The sequence below is a fragment of the Melospiza melodia genome, chromosome 6 (assembly GCF_035770615.1).
Source record: "Melospiza melodia melodia isolate bMelMel2 chromosome 6, bMelMel2.pri, whole genome shotgun sequence".
Taxonomy (NCBI): Eukaryota; Metazoa; Chordata; class Aves; order Passeriformes; family Passerellidae; genus Melospiza; species Melospiza melodia.
The window spans coordinates 52,775,280-52,802,460 of NC_086199.1; the positions used below are offsets into that span (position 1 = coordinate 52,775,280).

The 27,181-nt window shown below is 42.2% G+C and overlaps 1 protein-coding gene across 5 annotated transcripts in view; it reads right to left on the minus strand.

Moving 5' to 3' along the window:
• Window positions 1-358: 358 nt before the first annotated feature.
• Window positions 359-27,181, minus strand: part of NAV2 (neuron navigator 2) — a 203,526-nt gene continuing 176,703 nt past the window's right edge. For all 5 annotated transcript variants that reach the window (XM_063158172.1, XM_063158176.1, XM_063158175.1 and 2 more), the window contains 18 exons: window positions 26,594-26,617; window positions 26,410-26,484; window positions 23,034-23,117; window positions 22,321-22,432; window positions 21,871-22,016; window positions 18,736-18,908; window positions 16,631-16,784; window positions 15,496-15,655; window positions 14,922-15,022; window positions 13,517-13,612; window positions 12,673-12,841; window positions 10,365-10,600; window positions 9,043-9,197; window positions 8,509-8,580; window positions 7,835-8,031; window positions 7,539-7,657; window positions 4,261-4,464; window positions 359-4,030 (listed from right to left, as the gene is read on the minus strand). In XM_063158172.1, the coding sequence (XP_063014242.1) occupies window positions 3,905-4,030; window positions 4,261-4,464; window positions 7,539-7,657; window positions 7,835-8,031; window positions 8,509-8,580; window positions 9,043-9,197; window positions 10,365-10,600; window positions 12,673-12,841; window positions 13,517-13,612; window positions 14,922-15,022; window positions 15,496-15,655; window positions 16,631-16,784; window positions 18,736-18,908; window positions 21,871-22,016; window positions 22,321-22,432; window positions 23,034-23,117; window positions 26,410-26,484; window positions 26,594-26,617 (2,403 nt within the window). In that variant the 3' untranslated portion in view covers window positions 359-3,904. The remainder of the gene's footprint in view (window positions 4,031-4,260; window positions 4,465-7,538; window positions 7,658-7,834; window positions 8,032-8,508; window positions 8,581-9,042; window positions 9,198-10,364; window positions 10,601-12,672; window positions 12,842-13,516; window positions 13,613-14,921; window positions 15,023-15,495; window positions 15,656-16,630; window positions 16,785-18,735; window positions 18,909-21,870; window positions 22,017-22,320; window positions 22,433-23,033; window positions 23,118-26,409; window positions 26,485-26,593; window positions 26,618-27,181) is intronic.

A 27,181-nucleotide genomic window follows, 5' to 3' on the forward strand; every position in this document is an offset into this window, starting at 1 on the left:
TTTATCCTTTTTGAATAGAGAACTTTTACCTTTGATTTTTGTAGTCAGAGTATTTATTTGTCAGGAGGATAATAGTTTCCTACATATTCATTACTGTACAACCATAACATCTCTATCAAATGGGTGAAGAGAAAATGGGAATACTGTGTGGAATGTGCAGGTTGTGCAGAGGGGTGGGAGATGCCCTGGGAACATTCCAGGCTGGACTGGATGGACAGGTGAGGGCTCTTGGCAATAAAGATAAATCTCACTCAATAAAGCCAACAAAACCAAAGGAGTGAACCAACCCCATGATCCGCAAATGAAAAATTATAAAATGGGGATTAGGAAGGGATAAAAAGTTCTGGGAAGCCACAAATCTGAATAAATAAGCATCAATTTTATTGAATCATGAATAATTTAAGACTGGTACAATCATCAGCTTTATTCTCCATGACACGGGGTGGGGAAGGGGTAGAAACAGGGAGAGTGAGAAAGGGGAGGCATGATCTCAAACAGACCATTCACAAATTCCAATCCTAAATGAGAACTGAAAATTAAATAGGGAGAGGAGCAAATGGAAAACATCATAAACGTACACAAAATACTCAATTCCTAGTTTTCTCTTTAAAAATGGCTAGAAAAAATTCATCAAAATGCAGCACTTTTAATCAAATATTTACATTTCTATGTTACAATGAAAAAATGTACATCTTATAGAACATATTTCATAAACTGTTCCACTGGAAACGACTAGATCAAAACAGCAACCTTCCATTTAATATCAACAAAGATTTTTTTGCTTTGTTTTTGTATATTATTTTTTTCTTGAAAGAAAATTGCCACATTTAGACAAGATTTCATACACATAATATCGAAGTTAAGCATCAACAATGAAATATCAAGTTTGCTTCTTTCAAAATGTACAAAAAGGCTAACCAACCCCCTCCCTCCCCTTTCCCAAATAAACCACATCTCATTTATGGCCTGTATCATTCTTGGCAGTTCTGAAGGAAAGAAAATGGTTTATTCTCTCAATTTATAACTCAACACGAATGTTGCATAGAATCTTGCATTTCTCGTTGATATTTTTTTTAAACAAGCCAACTTTGTAAGGAGGAGAAAAAAGGAAGGAAAAAAAATAAAAAAAGGAAGTGTTTTGAAAAAGCCTTAAATGAGAAGAAAGCCACCTAAAGAAAGAGTTAATCTATGAAAAGTCCTGATAAAAACTAAGACGTGTGCACAACAGGTAACCCTGCTTCCCGAAGTTTCAGAAAAGACATGGAATATTGTGATGCTCAGAATGACTAGCCTATCCAAAATTGCCTCTCTCACTTTAAGCCAAGCTAGTGTCAATAAAAAAAGAAGAGATAATAGAAATTTCTTCCTGAGCTTAAGCACAGGATTAAACATGACAAAAAAAATACCCCGTTCCCCACAAATAAAACACTACTTTAAACTTGTCTTTCAGCACTCAGTTAAAGGTCAACCGAGACATTTTCTAGGATATTAAGTCCATTTAAAGCCCTAGCCCTGCAACTGGGTTTTTTGACAGGCACATGCTCTGTCTGCATGGATTCAGTTGGGGGATTAGGTACCAAAATTCACAGTAGTAGCAGGTAAAGTCAGTGCTGGGAAGCAGAATTGTCAAGACTACTGGGAAAATTAACTTCTCTCAAACTCATCATCAGCATGCTATGGATTTGACTCCATACAGATCTAACCCATTTTTTACAGTACCAAGAACTGGATTAGGAAAACTGGCTGAGTAACCTTTGTTATTCCATTCAGTGAAATAATGAAATCAGAGTTCATAAGGTTAAAACAGTAACAACACCAAGCTCTTCCCCCCCATCATTAAAATATTTAAATTTTTCCTTTTACAATATTTTTCTTTAAAAAAAAAAAAGTTATCAGCACTTAAAAGTTGTAACAGGAGCAGATTCAAGACCAGCTTAGTAAGACAAAGTACAGTTATATTACAGAAAGTCATGAGGTATAATAAAACCATCCTCTCGAGCTGAGCCACAGAAGCATGAACTTGTTTGTTATGGTCCTTTAAACCCACAAGCTATTGACAAAGTGTTTGTAGTAAGATTTCTTTCTGTACATTGAAAAACCAGCATATTCCTGTAATCTTTTAGAGCTGAAAAGCTTCTTTGTCCCTTCTGCGTGGATAAAACAGCTCTTCAGTGATTTGTTAGCTGGGGATTGATATGAACCTGAAACGTTATCTCATTTCCCTCCTTTTTTGTCACATTAAAACAAATTCTAGTATCTCATACAAACAATATTCACAGCAACTTATGATATTTCAAGAGATGACTTTAGCCCTGTTTCTTTAAATAAAATCCCATAATATACAGCACTAATTTAATCAAACACAATTAGTACAAAATAAGGCATCGCTTTTAGAAGTCAGCACCAGAGGAGAGCTGGAAAGGCTCGCACAGACCCCTCCTGAGCAGTGGGGGTTGGCTGAGGTACAGCTGCTGTGCTGGGGAGGATGGTGTCACGGGAAAGTGCAGCTCTTTGGGAGGGAGTGTTGTGGTTCCCAGCACAGGTACAAGCCTCAACACTGATCGTGTGCGTGTGTGCGTCACAGAGGAGGGGACACCAAAGCAGGTTCACAGCTCTGCCACAACTCAAAAGCATGGCACAGCTAAACTCAAAGGACACAGTACTCAGTACCTTATCTTTTTATTTCCAGACCTGAATACTGCTGAAATGCTATTTTTTTTTTAACTTTGCAATTAAAAAGAAAATTAATGGAAGTCTTGTTGCCAGAGTAGCACTGGAACTGCCACAGAGCTGAATTTTAATTAACCCCCTTATGGTTGTGCTGATTGGAATGAAACCTCTGAACAAAACCCAAAGTTTTCTAAAAACAGCTGTCACATTTCATGGCAAGAATTAAAAACTGAAAGTCTGACTCACCCCTTGGCAGGGTGCAGCTCACCCCTGTGTGCGTACAGAGCTCACGTGCCTGTGCACTGCCAAGGGTCCCTGGAGCTGTGGGGCTCCATGGGCACAGCCCTGCCACTGGCCCCTGTGAGGAGGGAAGCCCCCTCTCCTCAGCGTGGGTCAGTGGGGTGTAAACACCACAGAGGTCAGCCCAGCTGGTGGTGTGGATCTGAGTGGGAAGAGAATTGGGCCCTGACTAGCAAAAGGCTACCTGATTTTTCATTTGTAGCAGGATTGATTGCTACACAGTGTTTGAAAAAAACCTGATTTTTTCAGACTGTATACATATTTTTATATATTCCTATTTATATATATAATCTTTATAAACACACAATGAAAGAAAACCAAGGTTTCAGACTGGCAAGGAGAGCAGCGATTTTTGTTTTAGTTTTTTTTTCCTTTTCTCTTTTTTTAATATTTATTCAAGCTTCCCTGTTTTGCAGCTTTGCCTTCATTGAGTATTACTAGGAGGCAATTTGTAGATATTGTTATAGCACCAGAACTATATGAAGCTGAGTTTAACCCACAAAGCTGACTGGTAAAAGTCCAGCCCTCACGTAAATGTGTTTGGTCAGAAGCAGCATAGGCAAATATTCCCTCTCCTCTCTCTTTCCAGACAGTACATGGCACTAAGCTGCTTGCTTCACAGCTGTGAAACTGCCCCTCACCCCAGTCCCTTCAACTTGGTAATGATCATTATTTTTAACATCTTCAGGATCTTAGGCATAAGAGCTTACAGCAACTAAAAAGAAGGAAACAAAGGAGTAGTGCAGTTCTCATCATCGTCAAAAGAAAAACAATAAAAAGGTCACTTGGGTTGCCTGCACCCAGGTTCAAGATTGCTCCAAGTGTCTTGTTCTTGCAGCTCTTAATACTGAGATCCCAGCCCAGGAAGGTGTTCTTTTCATCAGTCTGTGATCAGGGCTCTTGCCAAGAGGAAACAGCTTCTGCCTGAGGGAGATCACAGCGTGGACTCCAGGGAGGAATCCAGGATGTCATCGTGGTGGCTGTTGCTGTTGGAGTCGCTGTCGTAGCTCTGGGGACTGGAGTAGTTGGCTGCCTCCTGGAGTCTCATCAGCATGTTCATCTGCAGAGCCAAGGAAGTTCATGATTATTTGTACTTTGAGGCAGGAACAACATTAACTGCACACGACAGCTACAGCGGCGTTGGCTTTGCCAGTGGGCAAGGAAGGAAAGGGAGGAATGAGCAGGGGCAGCAACACTGAGACTCAGAACAGAGGGACTGACTGATTTACTGGGATTTCCCTAGAAACAAGGCAAAGGAAAGAGCTCTGCTGCTCAGGAATGGGAGCTTACCAGAGGATCTCCCTCAGCATCACTCACTGGAACCTGCTTGCTGGCGGAGCCCTCCCGGGACACGGAGTAGCCGTCGAAGCCCACGTCCTCGGGCCTGAGCTGGAGCAGGGGGGGCCACTCGTGGTGCTGGGGGCTGGCTGCCCAGGGGTACGTGTCCATGACCCACTTGGCAGGGTCCTCCCAGGGCGCTCTCCTCCCATACAGCTGAAAGGGCACAAAGCCGTGTCAGACGTTCCAACCATCTCAGCCACTGCTACCTGACCACAATGAACGTGCCACGGTTCCTGTGCTGCAGGAAACACTTGGCAAGCAGGACTGAATGTGAGAGTTTCCCTTCCCTAAACACACACCAAGCCCTTTGTCATGGCACTGCTTTGGAAGGAGCTGACCACCTTCTCCAAGACTGCAGTGCCCTTCCTTCTCTTGGCACCAGCTGCAGGAAGAAATGCCTGAACATTACATCACCTAATTAAGTCAGCTTAAACAACCTCAGCACACTAAAGAAGCCATCAGTGCTGACATCTGGCTTGCACCGGGAGCTGCCTTACAAACTGCCACCCATGGAATGTGGAAGGGGAAACATGAGATCTGTCACCAGGCCAAGAATGGTGGATGTCAAGGCATAAAGTTTTCCATCAGATTTTTTTTGTGTTCAACCAAGGAAAAGCACCAGCAGCATTTGTCCATGCTCAAGTTCCTAAGCAGGCAAGCTCTGCTTCAAAAACTTTTTTCTGGATGGAACAGACTGTACTACTGAATAATCCCAACGTATCCTCCCTGTTCTATTCTATTTGTCTTAGCTAGACAACACATTCTTTTGAATGCTTCATGACTTCCAAAAGCATAAATACAACTACAAGTGGCTTTAAAACATTTATTTCCACTTTATAAATATCACCATCAACATCCTTCAGCAACTGCTGCTTGTCTCTGACATTTTGTCATTGTCCCCTTCCTGTAAAAACAAAGGCCTAGCAAAGAAATTCCCCAGTTCTCAGATGGATCTAGGACTATCTCACTTTCCTCAATGCTATTTCTCCATGGTATGTTTTTTGTGGGTTTAGATTCTGCATGCACAAAGTATTGAAGTGCTGTGAGCACCAGCCCGTGGTGTGCTGTGAGGCAGGAGGCTCCAGCAGATGGTGCCAGGCAATCTGAAACAGACCCTTCATCCCTCAGCCCTGCTACTTTACCTTCCCTGTAGCTGCAAGGTGGGGCCAGCCAGATTTCCTACTTCAACCTTGTTCTCAAATTTACAATGACACATCTCATTTGTATCATAAAGTGGTGAGGATTATGTATTTTTCACATCTTTTCTCCTGCAAAACTGATCTGAGTGGATCTGAGCTCAGGAGAGATAAATGCCTCACCAACCATGGCAACCAGGTCTGTCCACCCCTCCCAGTGGCACATTTTCCAGGGAGCAAGTCTTGGGACAAGGATGGAACAGGTTGCCCCACAAAGCACGAAAGAAAAATCACTGGAGTATGAGTGACAGTGCAGGAAGCCACAGGGACTCTGTGTCCTCTTTCTGCTGGTGCTGCATTCTGTACTGATACACCAAGCAGGAAGAACTTGGGTTTTATACAACCTTCTAATTTCCACATCCCTGTTTTGAAGAACAAAACAAGCCAGCTCCCATGGGAGCAATTATTGTAAGGATTCATTTGGTTTGTTTGTATTTGACCCAAAATAATTCTCTAAATGAGAAACAGAAATACAAAAATAGCTGAGAGCAGATGCACAGAGATCAGAGCAAAATTAGGAGTCCACCTTTCCTTTCTAGGAGGCAATTTCAGGAAAGAAGATGTGCTCAGAGGAGTCTTTGTGGGGTGAGGAAAACAGCCCCAGATGAAACCCACCTTTCCAGCACTAGCTTGTTCATTAGCGCCACTCTGGCTACTCTTCAAGTACTAAAGTGCATCTTCTTATCCATCAACCAAACAAAAGAGAAATTATTTAAATAGGGATGAATTAGTGCAATTTGGGGTAATGGGGCTGAAGGCTATAAAGAATCTAAAGCACAGTGGGAAACTGAAGTCCTCACACCTGGAAAAGATGGAGGTACTGGGCAGAACAAGGAAGCAAAAGGATGGTTTTATCAATTACTCCCTCTCCACTTCCACTACCAATTTTTCAATACTTTCCACAAGTATTGATCAATGATATGAGAGCTCCAAAACCCAGTACAAGGAGCCCATCATTACTGTGAGTATCAGTTCTCCCCATTTCAAGAGCAAGCAAAACCACCTGCTCTACATTTTCTTGTTTTAGGTTGGAAAGGTTCCTGGCTCCCATTACCTTCCTTTAAAACAAGTTTCATGTAAAATGGTTCTCCTGTTCTATTTCTAGCAAAGTTCCCGAGTGTGTTTTGTATTCCAGGACCTGTTGTTTTCCTTATGGCAAAGAGTCTACCACAACTGTCCCAAAAAGAATGAGGTCTCCAAGTACTGGCAAATTTCAAATGGCAGCTGCCCAAATTGTACCCAAAACTTGGGAGAATTAATGTGTTTCACAATTTTTTAAGAAGCCATTAGTAAAAGATTAGTTCTAAACTGTATTTTCAAGTAGGTGCTGCTGGGCTTATTCTGTGAACAAAGAGCTGGTTATTAAGAAACCTCTTTTTTCCCCCCTATCTAAATGGCAAGTCTACAGCAATTTTCTGCTGAACCCTCCTCCTGATTCCAACAAATTTCATAGTCATAGGGACACCAAAAACTATCTTAAATTGCCAGATTATCTGTGTTTAGTAATTGAGTCACAATCAACGATGATTTCACCTCATCCTCTGAAAGAATTATGAAGGAATCTACTAAAAAAATCATCTTAAATACTGAGAAGTAAACAAAATGTTACTGATACTGCTCCTGTACACATTCTCTCTGTGCAAAGCTTTGTTCCTATGCTGAGAGATTTGATTTCCAAAGGAAAATCCTTTGTAACACAGTTCATGATGATAAGCCTATTTCTGTGATGCACAGGATAATATGAAGGTGTGCTTTTGGAACTCAGTATTGAAAGGCATTTGTACATCCAACTCCCCCCACTGCAAACATCAGCAGTTTGGCATCTAATCACTTCTTCCACTCTCTACTTCAAAAGTGCTTGAAGAGACTCATTCTGCCTGAAATTACTGACAACTCTGGTTACATTTGCATAGACATGCAGATATTCAACATGCAAGGCTGTATCTACAGAAAATGTTGCCACCATCGAGTTTTGCTGCCTTCTGAACAGATGCCATTCTAGACCTATGATTTTCCCCTTTGCCTGCTCACCTGCAGCCCTTCTCTTACTGCCTCCAGAAGATATGGAATGATGGAGTAGTTCCACAAGTCAGTGAACCAAACTCTAGAACCATCTACATCTATGGGACACGAAAGGAAGAGCCGTGGACCTGGAGAGGGAAATGCAGAGATTACACTCAAATCACAAGCACAGTAAGCATCAAAAATAGGGTGATGACATCTAAAAGCTGGGTTTTAAAGAAAGCCTTTTTTATGTGACACAGCACAAGGAAGTACACAAGGAAATAAAATACATATATTCACATATGCCTGGGCACAGTACTTACCAATAGTAACATCAGAGGAGCTGTGAGCCTCCAAGAATTTGTTCAGATGTTGCCAGACCTTGGGAATCCAATCAATAATCTTCACCAGCTCTGCATTCCTCATCCTGCCACTGATCTCTGTTTCAATCAGTTTTCTCCTCAGGAAGCGGCCGAGAAAGCCCTTGACTGGCTCAGTGTGGTTTGCACACAGCACCCATCTATGGCACAACACCAGACATGCACTTTATTTCTCTTCCATGCTACTGAGGGTAACTATTCCTGACTACATTTCTCTTCTTATTTCCAGATTATCAGGATCAGAATGGGCTATTCCAGTCATACATGTTTTTCAGCAAAAGTTACTTTGGAATATTTCACTAGATGAGCCAATTTTTATTGTGCATTGTTTCAGCTCATTTCTCAATAATCTGCTTTGCCTAAATATTGTCTTACTGAAAATCTGGTAGAAAATCAAATATCTTAACAATCCTGGATAAAATAAAAGTTTCATGAACCCAGTTCCTTTAATGACAGCACCATAACCAAGCTGAACATGTCAGGGCAGCAACGAGGAATAAATGGCATTTCTCTCTCACATTGCTATTTCAGCTGATAAGAACAATTTCAAATGACTCAGTAGCCATTACTTCTCTGCCAACCCACAAACATAAATGAGAAACATGAATAAACAGTACCTGAAATTATGGTGAAGTTGAAGATTAGGTGTGGAGGAGGTGGCTTGGTTCATTGTTCCAATAATATACGGACTATTGGGAGAAAAAAATCGAGCAAATCAAACTTGTGAACTTCGAAAAACAAGTTTTAAGTAAAACATGAATATTAAAAAAAGTTATTCAAAATTCTTTTGTCAAAGAAGGTTTTGTAGTTACTTATCACCAAATTCTCTACTGAGATTCTGTGAACACCAAATTCTGGAAGCAAACCAGAAGTCCCAAAACAGGATCTTCCACCACAAATGGGATTTAACTACTAATGGTCTACATCATGAAGCAAATGCTTACTTTTAAATTACTTATTTCAGAAAAACAGATAATGCTATGAAGGAAAAAGATCCCTCTGAAGCACTGTCCACAATATGGACAACCTGGTCATCTTCCTCCACATTACTAAATCAATGTAGACTTTGTTTTTGTGTGATTGGATTTTGCAGAAGCGTGCTCTGAGTACAGGATTAACATTTGAAATGTGTTCTGACACTGTTTCTTTACCATTTGTGGTACTTGCAGTTCAGGAGCCCATTAAAGATCTCTCCTAGGGAGCTAACATGGTGTAAATTATCCAAAATGATGACAAGAGGCATATCCACAGCATTATTTTCACTGTTGCACTGGTCTGCCAGGTTGGACAGGTACTGCCGGAGTTCCTGCATACCACATACAAAGAAAAGAAGCAAAAAACTTTTTTTTTCTTCACATTTCTTAAAAAAATCAATTAAGATAAATAAGCCTGGTAACAAAATCTAAAGCAAAAGAGTCTGACATCTAACAAATCATGTTTCTCATTAACAATTTCTCATTTTCTAGGAGAAAACCCAAGATATGGTTTTCTTTCTCTTTTGTAGGTTATGCTGAAGACTCAGAGACTGTGCCAGAAATCCTGTGTGAGATAAGGGCTTAAAGAGAGGTAATATTTTGTAATTTAGCTTGTGTTTTTTATTCATCAATGTCAGACCTAAGAGGTCTGAAACATATTTTTGTTTCTTTTCAGGAACTTGATCAACTCTCCCCATTGCAAACCAAACTCTGCATTCCAGCTAGATTTGTTGTATCATCTTGCAACTGTTTTTCCATCTAAATACAGACGACAAAATTAATCTGGAACAAACCATCCCTCATCACAGGCCAAATCTGGATGCCTTCAGCAATGCTGGAATGAAGGATGAGCTTTTGGTGCTGCTGATGAGTGGTTGAAATGCTCTCAGCAGCTTTAAAGCATGTCTGAAATCATACCAGTGGCATATAACCACAATTTCAACCATCCCTTTCCTCCAGAGGAAAATACGCCTAAGGCCATCAAATACTCAGATTTGTATTTTTTTCCTTTTCTTTAATCTAGATGATCACTGGAAGTATATTCATCAAAACCAGCAGCACATAAAACAGCAGAGACACGCCTTACCTGCCCAGGAATGTGTCTGCACAACAGCCCCTCCAACCCAGCACACGATTACAGTGCTGATACCTGCAGCTGCAGAACCTCCTGACAGCCTGCAGATGCATTTCAGGGTTCTGGGAAAAGTGCCCACATGCAATAGGGATTGCTTAAGTCTCTGGGAATTTTCTGCAGGTGTTCAACTTCCAGGGCAATTCTCAGGCTCCTTAAACACTTGAAAGTCACGACACCTTTAGGTGTTTAAATACACACCTGCAAGCCTGCTGTTCCAGACCCATAATCAAGTGAATCTGAAAACCTTTGAGTATTGCTTCCTTCAGGACAAACATCATGCTTTGAAAGTGAAGCAGGGTTCAAAATGCCAGGCTAGGAAAGGTCTCTCATTGTGAGCAGTGTGGGAGGGTTTGTGCGCGCTCACCTTGCTGGATTTGTGGTCCACGTTGAAGGTGGCGATGATGCCCTCGGCCAGCTCCCTGCCCTCCCTGAGCACCATGTACTCAGACAGCCTGTTGGCCAGGTAGGTTTTGCCCGTGCCACTGGGGCCTGACAGGATGATCCTCCTGTGCTCCATCAGCAGGGACACGTAGCGCTGCAGGATGGCCTTGGGGATCAGCGACTCGAACACCAGCCCGTCCAGGCTGTTCTCACAGACACCTGCAGCAGGGACACAGCCTCGCTCAGGGCATTTCCAGCTCTCATCCAATGGACCTCAGCAAGCTGCTCTTCACCTCAGAGCTAAACCCCTTCCCCAGCCCAGTGTCCCTCATGGTTGAGAGAGGCACACAGATGTCACAGACATCTTTTATGGAAAAGCCTTTCTTTAGGATTTTTCCTCCTGAGAAGCTGAGAGGCCTCAGGAACAAAATGTAAACATTGATTATCTGCTGCTGTGGAATGCAACAGGTGCAGCTGTGATTGGTCTCATTTGGTTGTTTCTAATTAATGTTTCTAATCAATCACAGTCAGCTGTTATCTTTGTTATCATTCCTTCCTTTTCTATTCTTAGCTGGCCTTCTGATGAAATCCTTTCTTCTATTCTTTTAGCATAGTTTTAATATAATATATATCATAAAATAATAAATCAAGCCTTCTGAAACATGGAGTCAGATCCTCATCTCTGCCCTCATCCTCAGACCCCTGTGAGCATGGTCACACACATAAAGCTGGACACAAGTGCAGGGGTGACCCCTGGCCTTAGCCTGGATCCCCCTCCAGCCTCTTTAAATCTTCATCTGCATCCCTGAGGCCCTTTGGGAGCTGCCACACCAAAGGATTCCAGGCTACACTTTTCATGCACAAGCCATCCATTTTACAGCATTTCACCACGCATTCACCCTGAATGTACCTGTTTACTTTTGGATCACTAGACAAAAAAAACCCAAACCCAGCTATCATCAACTCCCCCTACTTTCCCAAATGCTTGTAATTAAACCCCTCCTCTGTATGCTGATAGTTATCTCCTCTAACAGAAAACTCGTACTGATAAGCATTTATGCCATGTCAGCAGTCACTTTAGGCAGAATTGGCTTAGGGAAAATACACAGTGCTTCAAAATAAACAGCAGGAAGGGAAGCTGGCAGATCACCCAGAGGAATGTTTGCACCTCAGTGGTTACTTGGAATATTAAATATTTATATAGGCAGCTTTATATCTCAAAGGTATATGTAAGTGATTTTCCATAAATTGATTAAACACATTTCTATTTTATTGAAAAGTGTTATCACTTGTGAACCTTCAAGGCACATGTCAAGTCAGTGCAAGTTAAATATAAACTCAAACTGCAGCTTTACAGACACAGTTAGACCTTATGCAATATTTCAGTTTATGACTGGACAATGCATTTTATATAAGTAGAATATCCTGGGTTCATGTCAAGCCTCAGTAAATTGATGTATTTCACAGTTTATTTTGTCTTCCTGCCCACTGCTTTGCTATACAAGGAAACCTGGTTTTTACACCAAGATTCAAAAATCTGCTTTCAGTCAAATTTCAAAGTTGATCTGAAGAATGTTTGGCACTGCTCTCAAATACCATCTGTCTGCAGATTTCACGGGTCTAACTTTGAGCAAACTGATATATGTTCAAAATGCAGCAGTTGAGGGTTTTACCCCGAACTGAAGTTTCACAGCATAGTTTTCATGAAAAAGTTCTTCCCTGAGAAATGAAAGGAGAAACACAAATACTAAATTTTTATCAGTCTTACAGAATAAAATCAATGGGAATTCTAAAAACCATACACTTTGAGAAATCCGGATTTTACGGAGTTTAATAAAATTTGGGCTCCCTCCTTCCTGGTACTTAAGGAGGGACCCTTCAGTAAGACTAATCAAGCAAATGAGTCAAGATCTATTTTTTTTTTTTTTAATCCTGCATGAAGGAAATAATAACTATAGCTGTGACAAAGAGCCAATGAAATTTTGAGGCTTGACTCATTTGGAAAGCACTTTGCTGCTCAAACAGCTCCACTGCATCCTGTGTGATGTGAGGTCTCCTCCAGGACAACTGAAGATCTGTGTAATTTTCCCTAGAGTTACAGGTTGAAAACTTGCTGAAATTACAGACTTAGCATGCCCCAAGTGCTGACTTTATCAAATGAGAACAGCAGGAAGTAAATAAACGGTAGGAACAGGAAAAAGCAGCGCAATAAAAATTCTCCACTCCTCTGAGTTTCCTGACTGGTAAAACTGAACAGAGAGAAGCCCAGCAGGCAGGTCAGGCAAGCTTACCTTTGATGGTGACTGAGATGGTGTTGTTGTCCCCCACCAGGTAGCCACAGGGCAGCAGCTCGGGGGTCTCGGCGCTGCTGGTGCGCCTGATTTCCCCGATGCTGTAGCCCACAACGCTGTCTGAGTTCAGCCCCAGCTGGCTCAAGGGATCCACGTGGATGATGTACTCCTGGGGGGGCAAAGGGACACACGAGGTCAGGGCAGCAGACCCCACAGAATTGTCTAAGGCTCCGTGGAGGGCTGAGACTTAACAGTAGGAATTGCTGGGTCATGATGGGATAGAGAAATTAGCTCCTGTATTCTGCGTTTTGGACCCTAGCTTATCTCTGTAACCCCATAGGTCATTTTCCGCTAACCACTACTATTGGATAAGTTTGGATCCCCCTATACCCTATAAAAAGGGGCTGGTTTATCCCATTTGGCAGAATAAGAGCCATCACTGGAACCCTTCACAGACCCCTCCATAAACAATCGCTGTGGAATCACCAGGACCTCTTCTTCTCCTCTCTCGTGTCTGCTTCTCCCCCTAGCCCACAGGAGCCTTAGCAAGCAGGAGCTGGAATCCTAAGAGAGCTGAGAATCACTGAAGAGCTGAAATCCACTGAGCTTGCTAAGGCAGCAGTGGCTACGAGCAGCCTGGGTGTTTGGGCACTCTGTCCCCAAGAGGGACTGAGCTACCCGGATAGGAGTGCCTTGCTCGGGGACAAAGCCAGCTCTGGGCCAGGGGACCTCAGTCAGGCAGCTCTGGGGCCTGCTCTCTGCTGGGACAGTGCTCAATGCACACAGCTCAGCACAGCCTGGCACCACCAGAACCCCTGGAGCTCACAGGTTTTGTAGCACTGACCTTGAACAGGCGCCTCACAACCCCGTCCAGCACATCCCACTTGGTCTTCCCACTGACTCCAATGCAGCCTATGAGGAAGGAGCGAGGCCTGGAGTCCTAAAGGCACAGGGATAACTCTGTCAGACAAGTGTGGTTAATGGAATTAAAGTGCTGGCTTCCCTGCCCCCTCCCCTTTTGCTTCTCAATGATGGTGCATCCTTACTGCTCTATATGGTGAATTCTGAATGGCATATGGAACTCTTTTCACATGATAAACGTTTTCTACAGTGTTGGAGTCACAAATCTAAACAATACTCAGGTGGCTGTGATGTTAAGTTAAAGGTATTTATTAATCAATTCATGAACAATTACAAAATCTCTGAGAGGATTACAGTTTAGCAAAGAGACAGAAAGTCTCTTAGGAATATTCTAGACAGAAAAGTAGATGTCAAGTACATTCTTCCATGACTTCACAATCAAAGATATTACATTTGCTAGGTTTATCCTATTTATTTTCAGAAATTCTGCTGTAGGCACAGAAACCTATATATATAGACAAACTATACATGGCTGTACTGTATACATGGCTCTAGTAACACAGAAAGAAACTTTATATTTATATTCCATATTTGATGTATCACAGAATTTTGCATTTTGTAAGGGATTTTTAAGGCAGATAATAGAAATCAGAATAAATATAATTCTTCTGTTTTTCTACAGCTACATTCACTGTGAAACATTAATTGAAGAGAAAACTAATTTCTATCATAAGATTTGAAGTTTACTAAAACTTGCTGTGATTGCATTCAATCAGCAGCAGTTTTACTGTTTATCCAGGGTTATAATAATTAATGTAAAATAAGTATTTAATGGAAAGAGCTGCTGAGTCCATTTTATTTCTGATCATCCAGATTTTTGCCCATCCCTCAGGAAGACATGAAGTTACTTCTTAAACACACTTTTACAGGTGCTCAAAAATGTGAGGTGGCAAGGCCATTGCTTGTCAAGGACTGTGTAATACATTCAAGCATGTTAAACACACGAGACAAGATGCAACTTTACATTATTTGCAATTTATTTGGGTATTTAGGATTCTTTCATGTACTTGTGCATGGAAAACATCTGAAAGATGTCATTCTAAACAGGGCACTTGTGCCAGAGGGGACAACTTAAACTAGAATGATATGGTATAGCTCTCCCAGTTTGGATTTGTTAAGTTCTTCCATAAGATTGGTGCTTCTGGCATTTTGGTCCCTCTCAGCAGCTCCAGGGAAGCTGGAGGTGGCCAAGTGCCTTCTCTATCACCATCAACACACAAATGAACCAGTTTCCTGAGAAAAACCTTGAAAGTCCTCTGCAAACTTGAGTTCCCTCACACATTCTGCAGTCACCTACATTCCAAAGCTGGGGATGAAACACAACCCACCTCCTTCCATTTCATCTCGTCCTGGAAGCTGACGACTATTTTGACGTGCCTGCCTCCCTCCTTCCGGGCAGAGCCATCTCCAGGGTCATCCAGGAGCATGTCTGTGGGCAGGAAACATCAGCAGCCTCACAGCTGGAGCTCACTTACAATGGGGACTGTTCTGGTTTATTGCAGTCAAACACAACACGCCTGGGCTTCACATGCCCCGAGGTAAAACACAAGAACCAGGCTGACTGCCTTCCCCGCCACATATCCCTCTCAAAAAGGGAAGGTCATTGAAAATTATTAGCCAGTTACTCTGTATTTTCCTTCCTATGATATATCCCCTGGCAAATGTGCACCATTAAATGGCTTTAAACAGGACTTTTCAGAGCTGAGGTCATAATTGGACGCCTCTGACCGAGGGTGTAGCAGACCTACGATGATATTTAAAAGAGGGCTCTGTGCCAGCTCGTGGCATATTTCCACACCTCAGCTGTGAATAATCCTCACGCTCTCATTTTTCCATGGCTAACCAACCCAAGCCTTCCAAGCGCAGGATGAAACCTGTCCCAGCACCCCTCATTAAGCTCACCGAGACTGGTTGACTCCGTGAGGTTCAGGCTGTGTTGAGAGAGACCCACGGAGTGTCTGGGAGAGGAGGAGATGGAAACCTGAGACTGAGCCCTGCTGCAGCTGCCGTGGTTTTCAGACTTCAGCCGATCGTTCTCTGCTTTCAGCTTCTCAATCTCGCTCTGGAAGAGACAAGGCAAAGTGAAAATGCAATTATAAGACAGCAACATAAGTAACTTAAGAATAAATGGCAGTTTAGCAGAAAGGCTGTTTCCATCATATTTTAATGAAGGATTTTAATTATTAAAATGTCTGTTCTGTGAAACTCTTCAAAGTATCCTAAAATACCTCAGCATGCGGGAATTCACTAACACTGAAATGCAATGACCTCAAGGCAGAGAGCATGGAAACATCCTGGCCTGGATCAGGAATGGTGTGGCCAGCAGGAGCAGGGAGGTCACTCTGCCCCTGTGCTGGGCACTGGTGAGGGCACACTTGGAGTGCTGTGCCCAGCTCTGGGCCCTCGGTTTGGGAGGGATGTTGAGATGCTCGAGCACATCCAGAGGAGGCAACGAGGCTGGTGAGGGGCTGGGAACACAAACCCTGTGAGGAACCCCTGAGGGAGCTGAGACAGCTCAGCCTGGAGAAGAGGAGGCTCAGAGGTGACCTTATTGCTCTCTACACCTTCCTGAAGGGAGGCTGCAGACAGGTGGGGTTGGTCTGACAGAACCAGAGGACACAGGCTCAAGCTACAGCAGGGAAGGGATAGGTTGGATATTAGGAAAAAGTTTTTCACTGAAAGAATAATAAAATACTGGAATGCTCTACCCAGGGAGGTTGTAGAATCACCATCTCTGGATGTGTTTAAAAAAAGCCTGGACACGGCACTTGGTGCTATAGTCTGGTTGAGTGCTAGGGCACAGGTTGGACTCTATGATCTTAGAGATCTCTTCCAACCTCGTTATTCTGTGATCCTGTGATTTTGACAGCCAACACAATGCTGTCCCCAAAACACTGCCCCCAAAATGCTGTCCCCAAAACCCTGTCTTGGGGCTGGAACAGCCGCCGCCCAGGGCAGCGATGTCAGGCTTTCAAGCTGACTTTCAGGGAAGGTTTAACCCCGGCACAGGCTGCAGGACGTGGGGGCTACTCCTCACCTGCATCCTGTTCATGGCCTCGCGCAGCTGGTCCAGCTGGTGGGCAGAGCTGAGCGCCTCCAGGCGGATGTCGGTCAGCTTCATCTCCTTGTCGCGCAGCTCGTTGCGCAGCTGCAGCACCGTCTCGGCCTCGCTGTCCGTGCACTCCGAAATGCTGCACGACACCAACACACACACACACACCTTCCTCTCCTGCTGCTGCTCCTCCAGGATTCAGCAGCACAAGAGGAGTTGCTTTTATTCTGCTCGAAGCAGGGTAGCAGTTCTGGCACAGTTTTGGCCCTCTGCTGCTTCTCCAGGATTTATTAGCAGAAGAGGAGTCATTCTTTTTATTCTGCTTGAAGCAGGTAGCAGTTTTGGCTTATTGAATTAGTGATGCCGTAAGTCAGATATTAAACAGGCCATGGAAACTTTAGAGTCTGATGAAACAAAGATGTCTGAGGCTTAATTTTTTAATCAGCATCTGAAACAGAATTCTCTGAAATCACCTACTATTGGATAGTCTTCATTTTTTTTTACAGTAGCTGCTATAAAGGAAAACTTCTGAAGCCAGAATCTAAATAAATTAAGGGGGTGCAGGCACTTAACAGCAGTTGGTTGGAGATTGATGAGTTCACAGACAGATTTAAAGCTCACCAGGTGTGCACAGCTGGGTTTCCCTGAACTGCTCTGGAGGGCTTTGGAATTCTACACCTATTCAAGCATGATAAATTCCTGCTTGCTTTAAAGAATTTACGCTTAAAAAAAAATTTGGTGGCATTTTTCTTCCCTCTGCCCACAAAAAAAAACCAAAACCAAAACTGAGTGAGTAACAACATTTCAGCACATTTGTAACTGTATGTGTATAAAGATCAACCACACAGCTGCACGCTTTAAGGGAGATTTTACCCAACATGTCTCTCCCTAAATCAGTTTCATGAGAGATGTTTTCCCCACCAACAAGCCAATAAGCCAAGACACACCAGTTTTACTTGTGCTCTATGCTTTCCCCAGTTCACATATTTACTCTTTGTTCATGTTTATCATTTTGGCTTCCATAGCAAGGTGAGATGTACCCACACAGCATTTTGGCTGATGACAGATGGGATCATCATTTGACAATTTGCTGGGCTGAGAGCTGTAAATCACAACTTGCTGTAGTCACCAGAAACACTCTGAGTTAGGCTCAGGAGACAGAGGAAGCTTTGAAACAAAAATCATGGGGGATTATCTCCTGCTACTGACATTTCATCACTGTTATACAGCTGGAAACTATTGCTATTGTTTTCACTTCTTCATGTGAAAACAAGTGCAGGGGAACTACTCCAATGCATTTGTTCTGAGATCAGGCTGGAAGCTCTGCACGACCTCCCAAGGCCAGGAGGCTGTCTGCTAATTACAGCTTTCACAATACTGCCTGCTACAGCTTTCTGTATTTATTTATCCTGCTCAAGTGACAAAGCTACTGATGAAATTCACATAAAAGCTGCTTCACTAAATTTCCCATGTACATTCTAAAATGTGAGTTCACACTGAAAACAGCCTGGAAAGGGAATTGTTGAACTGTATTTCACAGGTGGCCATGGAAAGGACCAGGCACAGGTGGCTGGGAAGCTACAGAAGGAAAGAGGAGTGGGTCATCTCCATCCACCAGGCACAAGCAGTCAGATGAGTTCACCTGTATCACTAACCCACAGTGTTTGATTTCCTTTCCTTTATCTGAATTTGTCAATAAAACTGGGAACTTATCATGGCAGATGAATACAGTACGTGCTGTGTTTAGACACGAGAAACCAAATCCCAGATTTCACCTGGTTTGTTTAATTAACAGCAAGAGATCCAATTAATTTGGCACCTCAAGGTCACCCTGGTTATAAATATCCTTGATACTCAGTACATTCTGCTGAGAGAGCAACCCAATGAAATATTTACACTTTAGTACTGACGCAATGATTTTTGGCTTCCTGGACACTAATGGAAAGGTACTGGGTTGGGAGTCAGCTCGTGCATCTCTAAATCTCTAAACACATGAATTCAGCATTTCTGTCCTCTGCCTTTCCTCTCCCAATGCAACAAGATGCTTTTCATGTTGTCTTCTGTCTAAAAATTACAAAAAAATCACTTACAGGGAGTTGGAATGGGAAGCTCTCAGCAGAGGTGTTGAAACAGTGGTGTTGTGGTGTGGTAGCTTTGGTGAGGAAGGTAAGGAGGAATCAGTCATCTCCTCAATGTCTGAATGAGAAGATGCTGACTTGGGAGATTTCTTTTTCCCAAAAGCTTGCTTGAAGGAGCTGCGTAACTGGAACAAAAACAAAAGACCACAGCAGCAGGTCCATCATTAAGAGTGAAACCAGGCAAAAAAAGCCACAGAGTAAAAACTTTCAACATGCAAATACTCCAGATGCTACAGCCATACTCACATACACAGTAACATGGGTGAAAAAAAAGCTTTTTTTTCCTTAACTATTTTATCAGATTAATAAGGTCAATAGGAGTGGCTATGGATGCTTCCTATTTTTTAAGAGCTACATGACAGCAAGCTCTGTTGAGTGCAGCAAGCTTTGCAGCAGCGTGGTGACAGCCTGCAGCTGTGCTGGCACGGGCCCAGGCCAGGTTAATGGTGCTGGAGGGTTAGTGGTGTCAATGGGGGTTAGCTGTGGAGTTTAAAGAAGGTCCTCCTTACCTCATTGACCTGCCGCGAGAAGTGCAAGCAAAAGGAAGTGGGGGAAGGAAAAAAGACATGTTTTAACAGATAAAGCCACTGATAAAGGAAGTTTTGGGTTTCTGAGACAAACACGACCAATGATTAACAAAGACAGTTGCTTTAAAACCAGAACCCTGTATTTTCCAAAACCAGGTGTCTCAAACCACATACAGCCATTGTTTTGCATTACCTGAGGAAGACACCAGAGCCAAACTCTTTAACTATTTAAATTACATTTTCTCCTTAGCTCAGGCAGAGTGCTTTGGCTAAGAGTCAAGTTAATATGTATTTTTCCTTGCAGGAACAGGTATTTCACCACATGAAAAAAGTTCAACTTCTCTACCTACCTGCAACTAAAATAACCTTTAGGAATGTGACTGCCATTTTCCAAACAAGAATTAATGTTCAAATCATTATAAACTGCTGTGACCCCAAAGTTACAATTCAACAGGTAGTGTTCAAGAAGCATTTGGACAATGTTCTTAGATATAGTTTCACTTTTAGGGAGCCCTAAAAGTTAAACCCCCAGGGAATCAAGGTCTGGACTTGATGATCCTCGTGGTTCCCCTCCCACTCAGGATACTCCATGTACACCTTTAATGCCATTGCAAAATCTGCATACGTACACAGGCTGGCTTAATATGAGCTGAGAACAGTTTTTAAGCTAGACAAAGATTCCCACAATGAGAAATGCTGAAACTTTGACGTTTCAGCTCTGAATGGACATCTGCATTGCTTCTACACAGAACACAAAGAGCTTGGCTGAGAGCTCCCTCAGCACTGGTGGAATAAAGAATGTGTGAATCAGATTCAATTCACATATTCTTTGTTGTAGTGTTTTAATTTCCAATCTTCATTTCACAGCAATGATGCACTCAGTTTTAATAACAACACAAAAATACTGTCCTGTTTCTTCTACTTCATGAAAACTTTATTTATATGACTTTATAATGAAAAGCATGTTCCCTTAATCTTCTTCAAAAATAGTTATCTGATGAGTGAGAAATGTGGGCTGATGTAAGACCATATTCACTAGGTTACAGTAACAAAAAATAGAAGCTAAACAAGAATTTTAAAGAGTGTTCATCTTAACCAAGGCTTAATGACTACAAAAGTTTTGTGTCACAAACTAAGGGTTGCTAGAAATTTACAAGATACAGCAATTTATTTTGTCTATATACTAATGCACAGTACAAGAAGGATTTGGACAAGATGTTGTTTCCATTCTACCAATTATTTAAGGGGCAGAGTGGAAATGCTTCTTCTGTGAAGCAGCTGGCAATACCAAGAGATACCACAATGAAACCTCTGAGATAAGAGAGAAATAAAAACAAGAACTTGTTCAGGAAGCTCTTTCTTACAGTTCAGGAGTTTCATCAACATTTCTGAGAGAATACTGAGCAAATAGCTTTTACCAGCTCTAACCACATTTTGCATCTCTACAGATTTATCTGTACACCCAAGAGATCCAGGGAGATTTAAATCCAGTGGGAAGAAAGGGGTGGATTGTTTTACTGACTACAATAAAGGATCTAGGGACTTCAGTCCAGACTACAATCAGACTAGGTCACTAAGGCAGTTATGGTCTAATTGAAAATGGAGTTGAAGATAATGTACCTTTCCTCCAGTACAGGGTACCTTGTACATAGTACGTGATGAGCAAAGAGGGAAAAACGGGAAAGGACAGGTAAGTAATGCAAAAACTTCCAAAAGAGATGTCCATCATGAAAAATTTTTAAAGATAAGTATTTTTATATTTTTCTTAGCAGTCCAAGTTAATTCTGGACAAAGAGTTTTTAACTGTTTAATATGTTCACTTATAAGAAAGCCCTACAAGATAAAAACAAAAGAAAAGCCACAAGAATGATCTTCTCTTATGTTTGTTTTCCTTTAATGACAGATGTCACATTTTCCTTAAGAGACTGGACACCCTATTAGCCAGACCTGATCTTTTACAACTGTCAAGCTAAAATTCAATCCTATGCAGAGTCAGCACAAGGACAGACATCACTTACAACTCAGTAAAGCCTTCACAGGAGAGTTTACCCAGGATTTAAGCAGGGCATAGTCCTTGTGCTAACCTGCTGCACGAGGCAGGAAGGAGCTGCATTTCACTGTGCTGTTGCAGACATCTTTTATGAAAATCCTCTCCTTAGGATTTTGTCTCCTGAGAAGCTGAGAGGCCTCAGGAACAAAATGTGAACAATGGTTATCTGCTGCTGTGGAATGCAACAGGTGCATCTGTGATTGGGCTCATGTGGTTGTTTCTAATTAATGGCCAATCACAGTCACCTGGCTCAGACTCTCTGAACCTCAAACCTTTATCATCATTCCTTCTTTTTCTATTCTTAGCTGGCCTTCTGATGAAATCCTTTCTTCTGTTCTTTCAGTATAGTTTTAATATAATATATACAATAAAATAATAAATCAGCCTTCTGAAACACAGAGTCAGATCCTCGTCTCTTCCCTCATCCTCAGACCCCTGTGAACACCGTCACACCGTGCATGTCCTGACAATTTCACAAAAACCTCACACGGTCTCCTACAACCTACTCACCCAGTTCTTCCTCTTCTTTTTCTTGGAGTCGCTGTCGATGTTGCTGCCCACGCTGGAGTGGCTGGTGGCACTGTTGATGCTGGACACGCTGTCTGAGGAGTGCTGCCTCCGGATCCGCAGGTCTGCGGGCTGGGCAGCTCCAGGGCCTGGGCAGCAATGCAGGCAGTCACAATTAGCTAGGAAATGTGATCAATGGCTTCAATAACGCAATCCTGAAGCTGCATTTTGGGACACCAGCACTCTGACAAGCCCTCGTCCCAATGGATGGATTGTGGATTTCAAATCCTTGTTTCTTGTGATGACATTAAAATCGGAGATGCTTCAAACCTTTCCTTCAGCAATTTATGACAGTGTAAATTAGTGGGTTACTCTGGTCTCTGGGTAACTCTGATGGTTACATCAGTATTACCCAGAGCCCTGGAGCCTCTGTATGTGGTGCTTGTCTCTCACCTTTGCAGTTGAGCTCAGGGGTGTTGATGACTCCATTGATGGCAGCCTGAGCAGCAGCATTTTGTTTCTTCAGGAGTTCAATTGTCTTCCTTAACTCATTCAGTTCCGAGTCCTTGAATAAGGGAAAAAAAACCATATGACAGTGCACGGGAGAAGAACACCAAATAAGCTGCTTTTCCATCTAAGCTTTGATAGTTCATAGTGACTTTATGGAATATATATGTACAAGGAGGTGAAAATAAGGTTTGGGATACCTGGGGAAGCACACCCTCAGCAGGGTGCAAAACAGCTTAGGTATTATGATACCAAAAAAATGCATGTATTGTATAATGCAGAAATAATGTCTATTCAAGCATACTGTCCAAAAACACAATGCTGCCAGTCTTGTAAGTATTTTTCTTGGTGTTTCTTTCAAACATGCCCATGTATGGATGCATTGGGATGGAAAATATTACAGAAATATGCAATGCTGAAGACCTGTGTCCAAAGCAACAAGCAATAGGAATAACCTGATCAGTTGCCACAAAAACCCAGTGCAGAAAATGAGTGTTTTATACAAACTATTTTTCACATTTTACTCTGTCACCACAAATGAGGGAGCTAAGTCAAATTGACTTATGTTTGTGACTTTTCCCCCCACACAACTACAGAAGAAGCATGGGCAACAATGCTGGAAACAGAAATTAGGGTTTCCAAATGCTTCTGGAGCTTGCCTTTTGCTCTGCTGTCATGGTCAGGCTCTGCAGTCGGATGGTCATGTTCCCCAGGCTCTGCTCAAACGCTGCCACCAGGTGAGCCTGAAATCAAACCACACAGGAGGAGTCAGTTCTCTTCCCCCAGGAAGGAGTATTTCTGCAGGTATTTAATCAGGCCACCCAGTGCATGGCATTATTTGTTGTGTAAGTGGTGCAGAGAAAACAACACAGCTTAGAAAAGGGCAAATGAGTAGAGCGCACATTATGGAAATGCTTGCCAGCAATAAAACAGTTTGTGTACGGAGAAGAGTCAGGCAGAAATTTCCCTCCAGCTAAATCAGTATTCTCCTTTGTGGATATTTAAGGCAAAAAGATGTTGGCAGCCACAGGGGTGGAGGTTCTCACTGTGTTTATCCCACCAGAGGAACAGATGCTTTGCCAGATGATGCACCTGCATCTAACTCCAAGACTTCTCCACTATCTGAGCACACCTTGCTTCCAGCCAAGGTCAGCTTGCTGCATATCATCCAAAATTCCTGCTGCTTGGCCAATTACCCTCTTTTCCTTTCCCAAGGAAAGAAAAAAAAAAAGTGCTTTTTTAGAAAAAGATTCTACATTCTTCTCCCAAGAAGCATGGAGAACACAGTGTCCATTACATGAAAGACATCAGTTAGGAATTGAAAATGACTGAGAAGCAAAAGGAAGGAAAAGTAGATTGGGAAGATGGAAAAGAATGTAAGAAACTGTATTTCTACATGGCACTGTTTTCTAGGTATTCATATGTATACATAACTGATCACAGGTGTATTTCAATATGTATTTGTCTCATTAGCCATAATAATCTACACTAACCATTAAAAAATAGCTTCATTTATCTATTAAAAATAATTCTACACGCACAACGACAAGTAAAATGGTGAAATCTTTCCAAGCAGAAAGAGATATTTTCTCACCTAAAAAATACAGAATAGCAAAACCTTTCACAGAGCTATTCCAGACTCATTCAGCAGCAGCACACAGTTGACTTATCCTAAATAACTGTTCTCACATTCACAATGAAAACAAACATGAGCAGTACAATAACATGGGGATGTGCAGCTCTCATTCCCATCAGCCCCTATGAAAATAAGCAGAGCTGAGGCTGTGAGAAAATGGCAAAAAGTAATTCAAAACCTAACACTACACACGTAGGAAAATCTAAATATTTATTTTAAAAACACAGAGTGCACAGCTTCTGTTGGGGAGGATGAACAGGGAACAACAAAGCTGATATTCAGGGATCCTCAGCAATACTTTTCAAAAGCAAAAAATAAATGGGCAAGCAGGAGTGCATGGATTAGTAACAGATACAAACCCTTAATGCTTTGACCTGAGCCTTAAAAACCAGTTGCTCTTTCAAAACTGGATCTTGCAGTTATTCCTATCTTCAAATCATTCAGTGAGCTAAGGAAAAAAATGTAATCTTCATTTTCTATAGTGGGAGCAAAATGTTTTCAAATTCATGCCCTTGATAGCTTGAGAAGCACCAACAACTGCAGTGTCTATGCAAGGAAACTCAGGAAAAAACCTGTAAACTGAAGAGATTAATTTGAATTGTCAAAGTTTTAAGTGCCTTTTTTAAAAGGAATCATATCTAAAGGAAATGTCCAAGTGTCTTAACTAATAGCATTTATAAGTCTCAATCTTTTTGGGAACAGACCTTGCCTTTTACATGGAAAAAGGATGTTCTCTGGAAAGAGGTGGCTAAAGACTGAAATTTAATACTGGGACAGTTATAGCAACATCTCTGCTGCCGATTTATGGACAGACCAGGGAGATCAGGGGCAGCCTCAAGTCTATGGAGTTTAAATTGCATGAATAAAACACTGTAAAGTTCTAGCAAAGTGAACTAAGCAAAAATGGAATATTATCAAAATAATCTATTATATGCTTTGTTAGTTTTGTTTTTTTTTCTGAGAAAGGCCCACAAGAAAAACCCACAAAACCCCAAATGACCCCAATCTAAACAAAAGCATACAGGAGGAGTGTACACTAAAAACCGTTCCCCACAAAGAGAGTGGCAGTAACCACACAGGAATTGTTGGGCAGATGCAGAGCAGCTGGGCCAGCAGCCTGTGCTGAGCACCAGCCCAGTGACCCTGAACCTGGCAAGGAGAATGCAATAAAGCCACAGCAGAGCCAAAGGAGCTGCTCAGCTGACAAGCTCTTTGTTTGAAGGACACAAGCTGGGTTATTTAACAACATCATTAAAAACCTATGCAAGAAAATCTGGTCCTGCTTTCCCACAAGTAAAAGAATCTTCTGGGGGAAAACCAATTCCTGTATCCAACCCCTTTGTATTTGAAAGGCAAATACAAGACTTAACTTTTGAAAGATGTTTAAACTGTTTTCTTTTGCTCTTGGGACAGTAACTAAGTGGTTTCATTCAGCCAAAGCCCTTTTATGTAACTTCTCTGCAATAACTGTGTTCCTAGTTTCTGGCCCCATTTCCAAGCTGGATGAAGCACTGTGATGCCTGGAGTGGACAGCACAGATTTCCCCTTGAATCTCTCCTGAGCTGATGGGACAGGGAAATCCCCTTTAAGCAGCACAGGTTCTGATGTTTACTCATTCCCATAAACCAGGATGTCAGGATGATCTGATCTGCTATTCATCTCCAGCTTATTTACTCTAGAATTGCTTATTTTCCTTGCAAGCTTCTGTGTTGCAGATTCTGCCATGTGTGACTTGCAGCACAGAACACACAAATAAACTTGCTCAGGGTCATGCAGTATTGCCTCAACACCTCCTGGATTGCAAGTATTTTTTTTTCCTGAGTGTCTTAAATTACTTATCCCTCAAATTCCTGAAAGGAACAAGCAGAAGTATTGCCTACACTGACAAAAAGTCAGGTATCTCAGTTCTTCAGGCTTAACTTTAAATCAGTTTCCAGAGCCCCTTATGCCAGTATTATTTATCATGCCACATCTTTATGCAACAGAAAAGCATAATGCAAAAAAAGCAAAACTTTCAGTCCAAGTTTCTATTAGCTTTTATTCCTACCAGTTATAATCTTTATCTGTATCTCATCCCACCCAAATGTCAAAGCAAGACACTGGTTTTAAAAAAAAAGACCCTGTCCTCAATGATCTTCTCAGGACCTTAAGATGGCTTACAAAGGTATAAAGCCAAATTAATATTATACCTCATTTTTTAAAGAAAAGTGTAAGATAATTTATATAATTTCATAGGGCAGAGGATGCTATTTTTGGACATGTCCCACACATGCATGCAGTTATTTCTTTAAACACATCAGTAATACAAACTGAATGTTGTACACACGAAATCTTTTTGTCACTTCAAGAAGCTGGGTGGTAATTGTTGCATTAAATGCATTCCAGGTCAATGTACTCACATTAGCTGTCAGCTGAGTTGTCAGAGCTGACACTTTTTCCTGGGATGCATCCAGTTCTCTGCGCAGCTTGCGAATCTGAGGGTTTCAAGAGAGCACTTTAGAGCATCACAGCAAGGAGAAATGAAACAGCAGGACAGACAATGCACTGTGGCATTTCTGCTTGTCAAAGAGGATGTGCTCCTACCTCTGACTGGCACTTCTCTTCAGGCTGGAAAATAAAAGGAAGCATGTGAGGATATTACAACATAACCAGCTGGACAAATTTATGCAAATTATCTTTTTGTATTTCAAGAATTCTAATATGAACTCCCTGTTTTGGATTCCCTCATCCATATTCAGTCTAATTTCATCTCCTAATTTATTTACTCTCGAAGAAAAAGAAAACAGGCTGCTGGAGGTACTTCCTTCTGCAGGAAGGAATTTGGGCTCCACCTCAGCCTGCTGACCAGCGATCTCAGTCATGGATGTGTGAAGTCCTGGCTCGGTCCACAGGGGACTGCACGAGGCTCTGAAGAACCAGGGCTGCCACAGAACCTGGCTGATGCTGGGGAATTCCCTTCATCCCACAGAACCTGGCTGATGCTGGGCAATTCCCTTCATCCCACAGAACCTGGCTGATGCTGGGCAATTCCCTTCATCCCTCAGAACCTGGCTGATGCTGGGCAATTCCCTTCATCCCACAGAACCTGGCTGATGCTGGGCAATTCCCTTCATCCCACAGAACCTGGCTGATGCTGGGCAATTCCCTTCATCCCACAGAACCTGGCTGATG